At 36.5% G+C, this 18,037-nt stretch overlaps 1 protein-coding gene across 7 annotated transcripts in view; it reads left to right on the top strand.

Moving 5' to 3' along the window:
- Nucleotides 1-18,037, top strand: part of Wwp1 (WW domain containing E3 ubiquitin protein ligase 1) — a 100,659-nt gene that overhangs the window by 73,852 nt on the left and 8,770 nt on the right. For all 7 annotated transcript variants that reach the window (XM_055603185.1, XM_055603180.1, XM_055603183.1 and 4 more), the window contains exons 18-24: nucleotides 1,429-1,588; nucleotides 3,507-3,640; nucleotides 3,740-3,880; nucleotides 8,604-8,724; nucleotides 10,840-10,944; nucleotides 13,966-14,062; nucleotides 14,825-14,897. In XM_055603185.1, coding sequence (XP_055459160.1) covers nucleotides 1,429-1,588; nucleotides 3,507-3,640; nucleotides 3,740-3,880; nucleotides 8,604-8,724; nucleotides 10,840-10,944; nucleotides 13,966-14,062; nucleotides 14,825-14,897 — 831 coding nt within the window. The remainder of the gene's footprint in view (nucleotides 1-1,428; nucleotides 1,589-3,506; nucleotides 3,641-3,739; nucleotides 3,881-8,603; nucleotides 8,725-10,839; nucleotides 10,945-13,965; nucleotides 14,063-14,824; nucleotides 14,898-18,037) is intronic.

Raw genomic sequence — 18,037 nt, 5'->3', positions numbered from 1 at the left:
TTTCTTGAGCCAGGTGTGGTGATATCTTTAATCCCAGCATTCAGGTGGCAAAGGCAGACAGAGTTCATCTGAAGCCAGCCTGGGCTACTTAGCAAGTTCTAGGCCAGTCAAGTGAGATCCAAAAAAGAAAAAAGTCTCAAAAAAACCCCCTCAACCAACCAAACAACAGTGACCAAGCAATAACAGTAATTCTTGCTTTCTTTAAACAATGTACCACATTTCTGCTTTTACTGACAGCAATTTCCTGAGTCTTTCAGGATGGCATCGCGCATCATGATAGTCAGCACTACTGTCTGCTGCACCATTGCCTGAAGACTAGGTTAATGTGCCCAGAAAGTTATTTCCCTTAAAGCCAGTAATATTTAATAGCAGGTTCATAAAGAAGAGTGGTGATTTTGGCAAGGCAGAGCCCCCTGAATTTACTGATCACAGTAAATATTTACATCACTATTTACTTTAGAACATTTTGTAAATGTTTATTTTGTGTTAAATATTACTAAAGTGATGCAAAATAGGTAGTTCAAAGTTAGTAAGCACTTAGCATATGTAGAGATTTAGCTTCTTTTTAATGTTAACATCATTTTGAATACATTTGCAATAAAAGCCAGCTATGCCAGCCATTAGGAACCTGAGGCAGGAGGACTACTGCAGATTCAAAGCCAGCCTGGCCCCATGTCAAGTTCCAGACTAGCCTGAGCTATAAAGTAAGACCTTATCTCAAAAACAAAACAAACATTTTACTGTCTTATGCAGGCAGTTATGTACTGCAGTGTCACCACCAAATGCTTAGCTCAGGGGTTTGACCCATGGCTGAGCATGCTTGAAACCTGGATTCCATACCTAGAATCGACAAAATAAAACAACCCAAAACAAGAAAAAAAAAGCTTGTTAAATAGATATTATAAAATGCCTATCAAGAGTTAAGAATACTAAAAATATATGGACATGGCTTTGATCTTTGAGGTTCTGTGCATACAAATATATTCAGAATGTTATTGCACAATGAGTGACATAACAGATATACACTATCTTCTGAAATTGCTTCAGAAATTGCTGAAATTGGAGTGAAATGTGAATTGAGAAAAAGTGTAATCCATAGGTTGAATTAAACTTGAAGGAAGATACCATATAAAAGTGTGATGTAGAAAAGAACATACATGTGAGAAACAGTGAGCTTGCAATTTGACAGTACAGGACCAGCAGGATGTTTGAATGGAAGGCCAGACCATAAAATATAAATGGAGGAGGGCTAATAAATATAAGTAGGTGTGTGTGTGTGTGTGTGTGTGTGTGTGTGTGTGTGCGCGTGCACGTGAATGCATGTATATGTGAGTGCACAGATTTATTTATCTATGGATCTATTTAACACCTCTTAAAAATCCACATATCTATGAATACTAAAAATAATTTTGACTTATTTTCTTATAGAGAATGGTTTTTCTTGCTTTCCCATGAAGTTTTGAACCCAATGTATTGCTTATTTGAGTATGCAGGCAAGAATAACTATTGTTTACAGATAAATCCAGCATCAACTATAAACCCTGATCATCTTTCATACTTCTGCTTTATTGGCCGCTTTATTGCAATGGTGAGTTCCCAACCCTCAGTTATTATATTTACATATTGCTTAGTTCACAAGTGTTGTAGGGGTAGGGGGATGGTTCAGTGGGTAAATTTCTTGCCAAGCAGGATCAAGGACTGAAGTTCATATCTGCAGTGGCCTACTTATAATTCCAGTATCCAAAAGGCAATAATGGATTTTTACAGCAAGTTGGCTAGGTAAATTAGCTGAAACTGCAAGTTTCAGATTTGATTCAGAGATTCTGTCTCAATATGGTGATGAATAATTTAGGAAGACTCTGAACATCAGCCTGGGACCTCCACATACATGTATATGCCGCATACATACACGTGTACAAAAAAAGTATATATTTAAAAAAATCTTGAAAAAGACTATACCCTCCCTGAGTAGTTACCAGCAATTCATGGTTGCCGAGGGAAGTGATAGATTCCTCAGTGGTGGGTGCCACCAGTAAATTTCACTTTCTCAAACTTACAGTATTCCACCTGTGTTCTTTCAGGCAACCTCGATTAAACACACACACACACACACACACAGAATGAGAGACAGACAGACAGAAGCATGAAAGTAGAAGAGAAAGAATTTACTGGGAAGAAGGAAAGTTAATTGGGAGAGGGAGGAGGAAAAATACATGATAATGGGAATATGATTAAAGAAATATATATGTGTGTGTATGAAATTTAGGAATAATAAATACAAATTTTAAAGTGAAAGGCCTTATTTTTTATTCACATCATGTGGGGAAATGGGGTGGCATGTGTAGTTATTTAGCCAAAGGAAATTACCAAGTAAGTACACTTAAACTTCTCAGAGCAATGCAGTTGCCCTTGTGAATTGTTGTCTTTATGAGTGTTGGGATGGGAAGATTGGTGTATATACAGACAGAAAATATAAGCACTGGCTTTAGAAAAGTTTGTAGTACAATATCATAGAGAATTTGGTAACAGAGTAGTATTTTGTTACTGTAGCTCAGACTTATCACCTTCTACCTAAGCCACTGGTGTGCTGGGATATAGCTATGTGCCACCAAATGCAGCTGAGGGCAAAGAATTTGATAAAGTCCACAATACAAGGAATATGGGAACAATGACCTTGAATAAGAGAGAAGTCTATATTGCTCACAGAAATGATAGAGAGCTTATTTGCAATAAGAACCTGGGAATTCAGATGCTAATGGTGAGCAGATTGGGTGGACTACACAAAAGCTCTTCTGGTGCCATTTCCTGTGTGCAGTAAGTACAGTATTTGAAGACAGAGGAACAGCAGTGACTAGTTACCTGCGACAGGGGAGCTGAATGTACTAAGTCAATAGTGGGTGCACTTTTGGCATGTTTAACAACGTGCAGACAGGGTACATTAAGCTGATTATTGTCTAAACTGGGGATTTTCTGAGCAAGACAGTGAGAAAGGTTCAAAATTACATGAGAGGATAATTTCAGTGACTTTGTTATTGAATATAAACTGAATAAGGGGCTGAGGACCAATATAGTTGTTCAGTGAGTGGTTTTAGATACTCATGGGATCAAAACTCATCGGTGCTTCTTCCTGTGTTGGTGTTATACAAAGGCATGAAGACACAGAAGTCCTGCAGATAAGAAAGGAATGGCAAGAGGTGCTTGGGGCTTTTCAGCTCTGCATCTAATTAAGCTAATTATTTAAAAAATATATTTTAAAGTAGGAGAAGTTGTTAATAAATCTTATATCATCATTTTTTGTAGTTTTGATTGCACATTTGTTTGACCTGTAAAATAAATGTTTCATTCTAGTTTGTATTCTATGCTTTGTTTTAATATTTTAATTTTCACAATTTATACAAATGATTATTTTTTTAATTAATGTCACTTGACTTCTATTTTGTCACTGTGCTCTAAAGATTATTATTTTGTAAGTTTAAATAATGTTTTATTTTTATTTTTCTTAACAGGCACTATTCCATGGAAAGTTTATTGATACTGGTTTCTCTTTACCATTCTACAAGCGTATGCTAAGTAAAAAGCTTACTATTAAGGATTTGGAATCTATTGATACTGAATTTTATAACTCCCTTATCTGGATAAGGTTTGAAGACTTTTTTTCATAGAGGTATTTACTTGAAACCCACTTATATACTTTGTTTATATGCACACTCACACACTATTTTTTTTTTTTTTAATCCAGAGACAACAACATTGAAGAATGTGGTTTAGAAATGTACTTTTCTGTAGACATGGAGATTCTTGGAAAAGTCACTTCACATGATCTGAAGTTGGGAGGTTCCAATATTCTGGTGACTGAAGAAAACAAAGATGAATATATTGGGTAGGTTGATAGAGCTAATTAAACTCAGACTCTAGAACTTACAGAATGTAATTAGAAATCTCCTATATACACACCCTTAGTTGTATTAGTTTTAACCCTTTGGGAAATTCTCATCAGGTGCTTTCTCTGCTAGTGCCAATCCTTGTTCTCTAAAGTGGATCCACACCCCACTCCCAGGTTTCTTGAAATAAGAAAATGTATGTCATTATGCACTTTCCCATGTGCATTCTACTTTTTGACCAGATCAAAAGCTATGAGAACATTGGTGCTGGGAAGAGATTTTGCAGTCTTCAAAAATCTCAGAAAGAAAAGGTGTATGTTCTCTCTCATATGCGGAGCCTAGCCACATTTATATACATATAAATTAAGTACATATAATGTAATATATGTACTTAAGTGTGTTTGTTTGTGTTCATAAGTGCATGTCAGCATTGTATAACATGGAGAAAGGAGAACAGGAAAGAGGAAAGGGTAACAATGAGGAGATAGTAATGAAATGTTACCATTGCCTACTGAATGTAGGTAACTGACACTTGATTCATGGAAAAGGATATAAAGATTATTGTTTTTCTAGTTCTGATTCTGCCAAGAACTTTTCATTTTTTGATGGTGGATAAATGTATGCAAATATATTCAATTGTGAAAATATAAAACCTAGCATGAAGCTTCACAGCTTCAGCATTGCTTTTCTGTCTGTATAGAAAGTTCACTGAGTGAGGATTGATCATCTTACCCCAGGTCCTCTTTCTTGTTTATCTTCTTTAGGTGTATAGATTACATTATGTTTATCATATCTTATAGGACTATATGAGTGAGTATATACCATGTGTGTCTTTCTCCTTCTGGGATACCTCACTCAGAATGATCTTTTCTAGATCCCACCATTTGTCTGCAAATTTCATGATTTCCTTGTTTTTGATTGCTGAGTAGTATTCCATCGTGTAAAAATACCACAGTTTCTGTATCCATTCCTCAACTGAGGGACATCTGGGTTGTTTCCAGGTTCTGGCTATTACGAATAAAGCTGGACATAGGAGAGAACAAGTAACAGGACAGGAGCCTACCGCAGAGGGCCCCTGAGAGACTCCACCTAGCAGTGTATCAAAGCAGATACTAAGACTGATAACCAAACCTTTGGCAAAGTGCAGGGAAACATATGAAAGAAGGGGGAGTTTGTATGATGTGGAAAGGATAGGAGCTCCCCAAGGACCAAGTATATCTGGGCACAGGGTCTTTTCTGAGACTGACACTCAACCAAGGACCACGTATGGATATAACCTAGAACCTCTGCGCGGTTGAAGCCCGTGGTAGCTCAGTAACCAATTGGTTTCCCATAGTAAGGGGAACAGGGACTATTTCTGACAGGAACTAAATGTCAGGCCCTTTGACCTCCTCACCCCCCAAGGGAGGAGCAGTCCTGCTAGGCCACAGAGAAGGACTTTATAGCCCATTCTGAGAAAACAGGATCAGATGAAAGGGAAGGAGGTCTTCCCCCATCAGTGGACTTGGAAAGGGGCAGGGAGGAGATGAGGGAGGGAGGGTTTGGGAGGGAATGAGGGAGTGGGATACAGAGTTAATAAAATATAATTAATAATAAAAAAATAAAATTAAAAAAATAACTGGAGATTTTAGCTTACCTGGTAGGATGTGGATATCACGTTCAGCAGAGTGTTTAGTGTCTATCTGAATAAACAGTTAATTTTTTTAAAGCTTTTAGATTCAATGAAAATATGTAACTTCTGTAGAAGTAATTACAAAATAAACATAAAACACTCCCAGTTAAAAAAAAAAAAGGAAAAAAAGGAAGTTCACTGAGATGTATAGAATTAGGGTCTGTTTAATTTCGGTGTGGGAATTTTTAAAATTTTAAGTTCTTTATAATAAAATTTTAATTAAAAAGTATTTTGCAAAGACTGTATCCTTTTCATTTATAGATGAAGGGACTGCAGCTATGCTAGGAATGGGCAGAATCATGTCTAGAAACTATCCTTTCACTGTCATTTCATTCCATGCTGCATTCCTACTGTTTTGTTTTGTTTTTTTTTAATGTTTTATTTATTTATTTATTTTGGTGAAAGACAGGGTTTTTCTGTGTAGCCTTGGCTGTTCTGGAACTCACTCTGTAGACCAACCTAGCCTCGAACTGCATTTTTTTAATCCCACTTGCCTTTGCTGGGATTAAAGGCATTTGCTACCACAACTGGCCCACATTCTCATTTTTTAACTTGTAGATAATAAACGTTTTATTGGCATTCATTCAGTGTGTGTAATGCTAGGTTTTATAAAGAACTCTCAAATACTCATGGACTTAGACTCTATTCAGTCTTCCATTTTCTTCTCTTGGCCTTACTGCCATCTGCTACTCTCCTCTCTTTTCCCCAGTTCCTTTCTTATTTTCATGTTACACAGGGCGGCTAGAAAACTGGCTCAGCAGTTAAGAGCATTTATTGCTCTATAGAAGCCCCAGGTTTGCTTCCCAGAACCTGCATGGTGGCTTACAATGATTTGTAACTCCAGAGCCAGGAGATCCTGCTCTGTCTTCTGCTATCACCAATCATTCACATGGTGCAGGCCAAATACTCATACACATAAAACAAAATTACATCTTTGAAGAGAAAAAAATGGATTTACATATCTTTATAAAATTTTGGATTCACAAGTAAACGAAGCATAAAATATTTGCCTGTCTGGTTGAATTCACTTCATATAATCTTCAATTTTATCCATTTTTATCAAATGGATACTGTAATTATATTATTTACATTATTTCTCTCTTCTCTCCCTTTAAACCCCCTTCCATGTTCCCCTGCTGTCTTTCAAATTCATGCCTCCCTTTTCATTGTTATATGTGTATGAGTATATACATGTATATTCCTAAATATAACCTGTTCAGTCTGTCTAATATTGTCTGCCTATTTTCTGAGCTGTTTGGTATTAGATAAACAATTTGTATGCTCTTCCATGAGGGTAGAACTGTTTTTAATTATCATAGAAGCAAGCACACATTACACTCGTCGGCAGTATATAAGGTTCTCTTTTCTCTCTTCTTTGCTAGAATTTGTGATTTTTTTTTGTGGTAGCCACTCTGGGATGAGGTGGAATCTCTGTACTTTTAATTTGCATTTCTGTGATGACTGGTCATATTGAATGTTTTTTGTGTTTTTTTTTTAGCCATTTGTATCTCATCTTTCAAAAATCATTTATTAGACAAAGTCAAATAGCTGTGTAACTGTAGGGCCTGTATTTTTATCAAATCGATCCATGTCTCTTTTTGAGCTGACATTTATTTTTCTGACTGTGGTTCTGTATAAATTGAAATCATTGTTGTAGATTCCTGGGCTATCTGGGGTATTTCATATTTCCCTACAAATTTTAGGAGCGTTTTTCTAATTTGTGTTATAGAAGTCATGGAAATTTGGGCGAGATTTTCATTGAGTCTGTATTTTGCTTCTGATGGTGTGGCTATTTTCATGCTGCTAATTGTATTGTCCCATGAGCATGGGTGACTTCCATCTTCTGTCTTCTTCAGATTCCTTCTCCATTGTTTTAGTATTTTCACTACCTTTACTTTCTTGATTAGACTTATTCCTAAGCTTTAGTTTCTAACTATTATGAATGTGATTGTTTTTCTGATTTCCTTCTGGCATATTCATTACTGGTGTATAGAAAACCTGACTTCTATAAAAATTATTAATAGCTGATGAATATGTTTAGTGATTTGTGTCCTGTTACTTTGCTAAACATGTCTATTAGTTTTAAGAGGTTTTTGTTGTGGAGTCTTTAGCATTTGTCATATACAGAATCATATTGTCTACAAATAGAAATAACATTAACTTGCTCCTACTTTTTCCTTTCTTTCTTGCCTTATTACTCTGGCAAAGAGTTCAGTGGCATACTAAGTAAGCACCTTGTCTGTCCTGCTCAGAAATGCATTGAGGGTTTCCTCCATTTACTGCAATGCCTATAGATTTTTCAGATACAGCCTTCATTAAGTTGTTATATGATACTAGGTTCTTCAGTGCTTGTGTCTTGAAGGGTTGTACTTTATTGAAGGCCTTTTCCCCATCCACTGAGATCTCATGTGATTTCAGTCCTATAATCTCAGTTTCAGTCTCTTTCCTGAGTCTGTCTCTCATATGTGTGTGTGCATTTGTGTATATGTCAGTTTGCCTGTCCTTGTGAAGTTTGATATTAGGTAATAACTGTCTTTGTAAAATGAGTGTGATGGACTTCCTTCTATTTTATGGAATACCTTATGAGGAACATTGATGTTAGTTCTCTAAGTGTGAGTCCACACAGGCATGAGTCATTTTACTTTAGTACTGTTTTGATCTCTCTACTTTTTTTTAGATCCATTTAGGTTACATCTTCGCCATGTAATTTTAGTGGATCATATATGTCAAGAAATTTATTATTTCTTCTGGATTTTCCTTTAAGTGGAATATGGGAAGGGTTTATAGGAAGCTTTGGAGGGAGGAATGGGAATTTATAACTAAGTTATAATCTCAAAAAAAATTAAAGTGCCTAAAAAAAGAATTAATTTGTTAATGGAAAATAATGTTAACTCTAAATATAACATATATGCATACCTACATGCTTATTGTATAGAGCATATGTTTAGGTAGTATGTTTGGAAAAAGAGAAGGAATCTAAAGCTTTCTTAGTGTTTTTTGTCAATTTTATATATAAATGACCTATTTTCAAACAATGTCTTTATTTTCAGTTTAATGACAGAATGGCGTTTTTCACGAGGAGTACAAGAGCAGACCAAAGCTTTCCTTGATGGGTTTAATGAAGTTGTTCCCCTTCAGTGGCTACAGTACTTTGATGAAAAAGAATTGGAGGTTAGGCTCTTTTATTGTTTAATTATAGGGAATATTGATGGGGTCAGGGGTTGTATTTCCTCTCCCATTCCTCTCTCACCTCACCTCTCATCTCCATGATCACTGTTGCTTGTTCCTTTGTTTAAGACAAGGTGTACTTCGGTCCAGACTGGCCTTGAAATCATGATCCTCCCACTTCAGCTCCTCTAGTGCCAGCACCGCTCCACCATGTATGGCTTCCTTACTGTTTTATACAACAGTTTCCACGAGCGTTAATCTTCTCATTTCTTGAAGCATGTATGGCAGTGGGTGTGTTTTATGGTTTGTGATGTTTTAGGAACACTGGAGTTACAAGGACATTATCATTAATCATTGTTAGAGGTCATAAAGAGGGATTTGATCACTACTAATAATTTAAGGAAGTTTCAGAAATCTTAATTTGGCATTGACTTACTTGAAAGATGAGAATTCTTAAATGAATTACCAGTGATCCTGACTGCATGCAAGTAAGGTTTTTGGACATACATCAGAAGTGGATTTGTTTATATAGAAGAAAATACGTATACAATTTACTATTTTAGCCAGGCAGTAGTGGTGTGCCCCTTTAATCTGAACACTTGAGAAGCAGTCAGGTGGCTCTCTATGAGTTCAAAGCCATCCTGGTCTACAGGGTGAGGTCTAGGACAGCCAAGGCTACACAGAGAAACCATGACTCCAAAAACTAACAAAAGAAAAGAAAGCAAACAAAAATCCAAAAACTTCTTAATGATTTTTAAGTGTGCAATTCAGTAATATTAAGTATGACTGCATTATAGTACATCAAGTCTAGGAATTCTTCCATCTTATAAAATTGAAACTCATTAAACATCAAACTTCACGTCTCTCTTCTTTATTTTTATTAACTGTTGAAATCTCCTATAAATGAGATCATATCATTTTTGTGGTTTTATGATTGTTTTATTTCACTAGACATAATGTCTTCAATATAGCATGTTTCAGAATTTTCTTTTTAAGATGAATACTTTCGTCATAAATATGTCACGAAAGGGTGAAAAAAATATCACTAAATACAAGTCTCCTATACTAAAACTCCAAAACACTGCTCAGAAAAATTACAGACTTAATGAGACATGGAATATGTTACGAATTGGACAGCTTGGCATTGTTAATAATCAATTCTGTTCCAGTTGATCTATAAGAATAACACAGTCAGCATCCCAGGAGAATTTAATAAAAATCAATGATGGGCTGAAACTCAAATTATGAGGACCTACAGAGGCTCTAGAATGGACAAAATAGGTTTTAAAGAGACATACTTGAGAGATGTACAGATTTTGATTTTATTTATGGCATATAAACAAATCTAGAACCAAGCCAATATGTATTGCCAAATTATTTTCAGTGGAAAGGGGAAAGCCAATTCAACAAGTAATGTTGAAACAATAGGATATCCATATGAACAAAAATTAACTTTGGTTCCTACGTCAGCCTCAGTTAATGAAGATTAACTTTAAGTGAATATTAAGTGTAAACGTGCAAGCCTAAAATTAAACAACAGAATAGTAGCCTAAATGCAATCCCACTTTGGATAGTTTTGGTGATTTCTCAGGTGATAAGGTTTAACATATGTCTCCCTCATGCTTCATGCCCTAGCAAATCTTCCATTTGGTGTTTTCAGGAAAATGAAATGCATGTTTATATAAACACTGCACATGCTCATACAGTGTTTATACAACATGTTTATACAGAGAATTTTTAATCCTGTAAGGAAAACAGCCTGACTTCATCAAAAGTAGAAAGTATGTTCTTTAAAAGATACCATTAAGGAAAAAAGATAAAAGGCTCGGCTTGGCAGCAGACACCTGCGAAGACTACTCACTGCTTGCCAGACTTGGGCCTTTAGGCTAGCCTGCTATACATGGTGGGTTCCAGGCCGCAGGGACTTCGAAGTGAGACTGTGCCTCAGGAAGGAGGGGAAGGAAAACACCAACACACTGGCAGAAACTACTGTGATGAACTAAGCTGCCCAGAATATATTTTTAGAAACTCCTATAAATAATAAAAAAGACAAAGAAACAACAACAACCCATAGTCTCCTTAGTCTTTGCTGTGGCTGATACTGTGCTCCTTTCCCAGGTTATGCTGTGTGGCATGCAAGAGGTCGACTTGGCAGACTGGCAGAGAAATACTGTTTATCGACATTATACGAGAAACAGCAAGCAAATTATTTGGTTTTGGCAGGTATTTTATCTTTTTTGAGAGAAATCATTTGAAGAAAATATTTTCTTATAAAAAGTTGTTTTAAAGTAGTTAATTATTTTTGAGACTTTGAAGCCTTCTAGTTCTCTCACTATTTTCTAGATGGAGGTATGAATAGTCTTCACTGTTGTCACAGTATTCTATGAATTCTGCATGCTTCTAGAAGTGAAGGACTCTGGGGTTTTGTTTGGCTGGTTTTGGAATTGTTGGGTCTGCCTGGATAGCTGATGCAGGCTGGTCTTACACCAGCTCATTCAGTGTGGGCTACAAGTGTCCTCCACCCATCCAGCCAGCTGTGCGTTCTTAGTGAGAAGGTCATTGTGGCCACTTAATTCTTCTGATGTTGCTATTATGCTGAAGAATTGTGATAACTCAGACAGTAATATAAAAGAATGACTATTTAATTGTTTCTATGGTATGTTAGTTTAAACCGTCATCAGGTAGGTCTCAGAACATCCAAGTCTACCATACCAGTAATTTAAGTATATTTTAAGAGACATTTTGTTTTGCTTTGTTTTATATATTGAAGATTTTAAATCTCTATTTCTGGGATATTCTTTCCATAAGTACATTACTAAGCATCTGAGCAACTTAATGGTTGAACTTCTGTTAATTTTCACATTCACCTGAAAAGCTGGGTTTTATATTATCATGAAAAGATTTTTCCCAAAGGTACATCTTTTCATAGGAATGAATCCCATTAGTTTATTGCATAATATTTTAATGTGTAGCCCTTTCTGGAAACCTATCTTAAAAAATTCGTCAACATGTCCAAAATGGCATACATCAAAGTACTTAGTGCAACCGAGTTTTGTATGCCAACATCTCTCATGTACTAGTCGAGGACTGAATAAGCTACAACATGTACTTAAGTATGTATATACTGTAGGATATGAAATGCTTTCTCTGAAAGGCAGGAAGAGGACGGGAGAGAAGGAAGAAAGCTTAGTAGTTTGAGGCCAAGCTGATATTTACACAGGAGTAAGTGCTTTCAAGTGAAAATATCAAGCAGTGTGTGCACAGGTGTTCCCGTTACACTCTCTCCTTACACTTTATAGTCCTTCCATTTGAACATGTGTATCTAAAGACCTTAGAAACTTAAGGTCATAGAAACCCAAATGAGTATATGCATTTCTGAACTGTTTGACTTAGGTAAATGGTGAGGTTTTTATCAGAGCTGGTAATAAAATGTGTTTCCCATGTCTTGATGGGATTGTGACGTTCAAATCCACTGGGATTTCAATTCCGGTTTAGGTTAATTTATTCTTACTGCTAGCAAAAGGAGGGAAGCCTTAGAGCCAAAGCAGCCTGCTGTGAGGACAGGGAATTAAGGTGAGGTTTTAAGGTGTGTTTTACAACTATCCATGGAATCCACAGCTGGGCAGGAAAATTGTTTTACTTCTCTCATTTCTTATTTTCCTGCTATATAGTAATAAAATCACCATTTCATTCCTTTCCCATAGCAGTCAGCAGGTTTTAGAGAAGGAAAGGCTTCTCTAAATAGCTCACAGTCTAACATCTCACAGTCTATTTGTTATCCTAGTCTTATCTCACCTGCAGGCCACTAGGATCTCCCAGGCATTCCAGAGCAAAAGATTGAATGGCCCTTAAGGGATGCCTGGCTCCATATATTAAGTTTTTTCTGTAATCACAGAGGACCTTTATAAATTATTATCTTGGGTCTGAACACTCTAATGACTAGGAGAGAGTAGTTCATTTCTGGGCAGGCAAAAACAAAGTGCCATCAGGTTAGGGCTGGCTGTCATGTTTCCATAATGGACTGTATACCTCACACAATTCAATTCAAAAGTTTTGGTCTGGATTGGCAAAGCATTTTTGTCTTATGTTTACCTAAGCTGTTACATTAGCTACCTTCTCATTGCTCTGGTCAAATTCTTGACAACAAAGGGGGAAGAAAACTTGATTTTGACTACCAGATTTAAGAGTGCCATCCATCACACATGGCAGGAAAGCAAGTAAGAGCAACTACAGTGTTGACCTGTGGAGCTTGGTCATAGCTGTGCCTCAGGAAGCGGAGATGGCCCACTTCCCTTCAGCCTAGGACTCAACCAATGGCATGGTGCCTCCCAGGTTCAGAGGAGCCTTACTCCTTCAGTTAATCCTCTCTGGAAACACCTCACACACACCCAGAGCTTGAGTCTCACCAAGGTGTTTATTATTCCAGTTAAGTCCATCATGAAAATTATCTACCATGTGCATTCCGTATTTGAAAGAAGCCTTTTTATTCTCAAACTGCCCCCTCTAGAGTTGCTGATTTCTTTTATAGTCAAACCTACCCATTCATTATTTTACCATGTACCTATTAACCTATTACCATGTACCTATTAACATTCCTCTTTCAAAAAAACTTGTCAGCAAACTTGTTTGAAGAGACATCTTTCGTTTTTTCAGGTACTAGTGAATGGCACAGAAAGTCTGAAAAATGTTTAATAGCAGAAAATACCACAGAGAAAAGCAATGAGGAAATATGCATTTGTTTTTGTAGATTGACACAGCTTAGCAGTGGTTTACTATTCAATCAGACCAGAGCTCAAATGTTCTACTTCTTAGCAGTTTGAAAAGATAAATTACTTAAACTCTATTGGCCTCTGTTTTCTTGCATTTTACTGATTGTAGCTGCTTCATAGACTGTTGTGAAATCTAAGTAATTGAGAAACACACAGCACAGCGTTCAACTGAAGCCTCAGTGAGAGACAAGTGTACCATAGACACATTACTGTAGCCAAGTGACTAAACGTTTCTAAGCATCTCATATTTCTCGTTTGTGTGACAGGTATAATAGGAGCCTGTTGTAGTCTTGTTGTGAGGGTTTACTGAAGTGAGATCTACAGTGTACCTAAAGTGATACTACAAAATTTTTTTAGTACATCATTGTTTGAACCAGTTTCAGTATTTTTTCATAACATCTTCACTTGTTTATTGTTCATTATTGATGAGATGTTGGCTATTTTATATTAAAGTATATTTTATTTTGTCATACAGTTTGTGAAAGAGACTGATAATGAAGTAAGAATGCGACTCTTGCAGTTTGTCACTGGAACCTGTCGCTTACCTTTAGGAGGATTTGCGGAGCTCATGGGTAAATGCAGATTCACTGCAGTTTCTCTGAAGATAATTTTGTGATAATAGCTGTTACACCAGTGGAGTTAAATGTAATGACTATTTTTCAGGGTTATATATAAGATGTCTCATAAAGAAGAAACACCGTTGATACTGAAAGCATTTGTGTCTTGGTCACTGTTCTACTGCTGTGAAGATACACCGTGACCATGGCAGTTGTTATAAAAGAAAGCATTTAATTGGGCCTGGCTTATAGCATCAGAGGTTTAGTCTTTTGTCATGGCAGAGAGGATGGCCAGGCAGACCTGGTGCTGGAGGAGTAGCTGAGAGTTATACATCTGGATCCACAGGCAGCAGGAGGAGAAAGACTAGCAATGGCTTTTGAAACCTCAAAGCCCATCTTCTGACAAGGCCACACCTCCTAATTCTTTCAAATAGTGTCATTCCCTGGTGACCAAGCATATAAATCAGTGAGCCTGTGGGGTGCCATTCTCATTCAAACTATCACAATTTGTGAGATAAAATGAAAGTGTGATCAAAGAGGAGATGGCTACTGCTTTATTTATAGGCTAATTGCTAGGGAAGCGAAACTGTAGTTCTCTCTATGGATGTAATTCTTCAGTGTCTCTGCAGCATCAAAAAGCTGCTCAGTGAAAGAGTAGATAGTAACATGAAATTTTCAGTTTCCTCTGCATCACTCATATAACAATGTGACATGCTTCTCTTAGTTTTAAAGGGCCACCCAGATAAACATTAAATTATCTTTATGTTCCTGATTTAGGAAGTAATGGGCCTCAAAAGTTTTGTATTGAAAAAGTTGGCAAAGACACCTGGTTACCAAGAAGCCATACATGGTAAGTTCAAGAGTCCTAAACAGGACGGTGAAGGCCAGAGAGGGTTTGTTGTTTTGGTTTTTTGTTTTGTTTTGTTGTGGTAGTGGGTAAGAGCCTTTATAGCTATGTATTCATTAAGCAGAACTTCAACTTTGTGAGCAGAATCACAGAGCACTAAGTACTCTAGAATTAAGTTGGTGCAGCTTTAGTAGAAATACCTGAGAATGTGACCATTGGTTCAGTGACTATTTAGAGTACCATTATATACTCTCTGCATTTTTATCAAGTATTGTAGGGCAGAAAAGATAAACAAATAGCTAAAAGGAAAAGAGTGCTGTAACAACTGGAGTGAATCTTCTATGGACTCAGATGATCAGACAGAGTCCTTGGAAAGGCAATGTTTAATTTAAGCTTAGGAAATAGTGTCCTGTAGGAAAAAGTAGAATATTCTCGGAATACACACTGAAGAAAGCAAAACTCCTGAATCAAGAACTGGAATTTGTCTCAAGTGACTGGAACATAGTGAATCAGAAAATGCAAACATAATTGATTGATCTGATCAGAACTTAGTGAGTCAGAAAATGTGAACATAATTGGAAAAACATGATTTAGCCCATATTATTATTGTAACTTGGAAATTAAAGGTTTAAAGAAACACAAATAACAAATACTGGGATTTAAGTGAAATCATCTAGGTAAGAGTACAAGAAGTAGATGAAAGAGAATCCAGGGAAATGTTACATTGTCCCCACCGCAATTGATAGCGTCCATGTGAGTGGTTCCTTCAGGAGCTCAAAGCTATTTTCACCCTAAGTCACGATTTGGCTTTTTGTTGCTTTGTTATTTCTACATGTGAAGAAACAGTAGTGGCTAAGACTTGCTAGTGCCTTTAGGGCAAATAAAAGTAGGAGCACCAAGCCATTCCCTGTTACTCTTCAGCAACATGTGTACTTGTAAAAATAAAGTGGGTCTTTATGAAGCACTAAATACTATGTTTGTTAAAGCTTGCTGTTTGAACATGTCTTTCCTAACATTAACACTCAAGTTATTGACATATATTCCTTGAATATAGTGATGGGTTGGGTACAGATATTGTCATGTAAACACATCATATACTTTGACCAAGTTCAACCTTTTCCTCTCCCCACCTTCCCCACAGTCTTTTACCCACAATCTTGCTTCTACTTTTATGTCCCATATACATGTATTATAATATAATCTAGGACCCATAAATGGAAGAGAACATGTGATATTTGTCTTTCTAAGTCTAGTTTTGCTTAGTTATGATTCTTTTTAAGTATCTTCTTGCAGATGACATAACTTCATTCTTTGAAGCAAAATAAAATTGTTAGTATGCACACACACCTCATTTTCTTTGTCTGTTTGGAGACCTGTAGGCTCATAACATAGTTTGCCTGTGTGGATACTGTTCAGACAGACTATCCGGATCACTGTGGTGTGTTAATTTAGAGTAATTTAGATATATACCAAGGGGTGGTACGACTGTGCCATAATGTGGACATGCTATTTTTAGTTTTGAGAAGTTTCCATATTAATTTCCATAGTGGATGGTAGTCCACCAGCAGGACATAAAGGCTGTCTTCCTCACATCCTCACCAGCATGTGTCCTTTTCTTCAGGATAGCATTTTGATTGGGATAACATAAAATCTCAATGTAGTTTTGATGTGTGTTTCCATGATAGCTAAGGACAGTGAACTTTTTTTTTTTCATATTTATTGGCCATTTCTTTGTTTGGGGAAGTATCTATTTATTTCATTAGTCCACTTGATTCATTTCCTTGGCTTTTACCATTTAGGTTTTTGTTTATATATATATATGTTCATATATATATATATATATATGTTCATATATATATGTACATACATACATATATGTTCATACATAGGTTCATACATACACACCCTTTTGTCATTACTCAAATATAAAGCTGGCAGATTTGCATATTTATTCTTGAATTCCTGAAATGTTAACTCAGTCATGATGAATGTTTTCATCCCATTTTATGTATGAGTGTTTTCCCTGTATGGGGTGTCTGTACTCCATGTCTGTGTCATTGAATGCCAGAAAGCATCGGATCCCTAGGAACTGGAGTTACAGATGGTTGTGAGCCACTCTATGGGTGCTGGGACATGAACCTGGGTCCTCTGGAAGTGCTCTTTACTGTTGAGACATCTCTCCTGCTTTGATCTTTTGCATTCCTGAATCTTTTCAGTGTTTTCTGAATTTGATTCGCTAGTATCTTCTTGAAAACTGCTGTGTCCTGGATAACGCCCTATACTTTTTTATTATCACTCTAAGCTCTCCTGTAGCACCAGCTAAGAGTGAACGTGGCTGGCCCTCTTTCTACTTTATGCCACGGTCCGAGGAGTGCTAGCGTAGTCTCCTTAAAGGCTGCTGACATTTATTAGTGAGTCCACTTAAACACTTTAAAAAATTGGGCAACAGTGATCACTGTTTTCTCTACTTAAGTTGTTTATAGCCTCTTGGTGTTATTTTGGTGGTATGGTGGTAAGAGTATTGGCTTAACAGGTTTGCGTTTTCATTGAAATAAACTTGAAAGACATGATCAGAAAACATTAATTCAGAAATGTTCTTCATCGGTGGTGACAATATTAAAGATAACATACTGTGGTCAGTAACTAAAGAAAATAGAGCAACAGATCACTCAAGAGTGATCTAGGGTAAAGAAGTCGAAGCCCATGGCACTCATATGAATATTATGAAATAAGTCTTCTAAACCAAAGCCTTAAATGACTGAAACACAACCAAGAACATAAATTAAGAAATTCAGAAAGGGCACATAGCTGAACAGGGAATGTCTCAGTAAAGAGGCATTGGCTTTAGAAGAAATGACATGTTGTTGGAGTTCAGTTATGTCAGGAGATGAAGATAATTAAGATGAAGATAATTAAGTCTATAATTATGAGACTGAAACCCATGAAACAGGCTCAGACCCAAAGAAGTGTGAAATGGAGTTGGGATTTAATTGAAACAAGGGAAAATACAAATCAATATTCTGATGAACATATGGATAAAAAATAGGTGATCACACAGATTTTGGTTTGTAATAACAATTTGTAATGACTAAAGTAAACGTGATCTCATCTATGATGTGATTAACCTTAATGATTCTCAGTAA

The sequence above is a fragment of the Psammomys obesus genome, unplaced genomic scaffold (genome assembly GCF_907164565.1).
Source record: "Psammomys obesus unplaced genomic scaffold, mPsaObe1.curated_primary_1811, whole genome shotgun sequence".
NCBI classification, from domain to species: Eukaryota; Metazoa; Chordata; class Mammalia; order Rodentia; family Muridae; genus Psammomys; species Psammomys obesus.
Note: the sequence above shows the minus strand (reverse complement) of the source record. Positions and strands in the feature narration are given on the sequence as shown.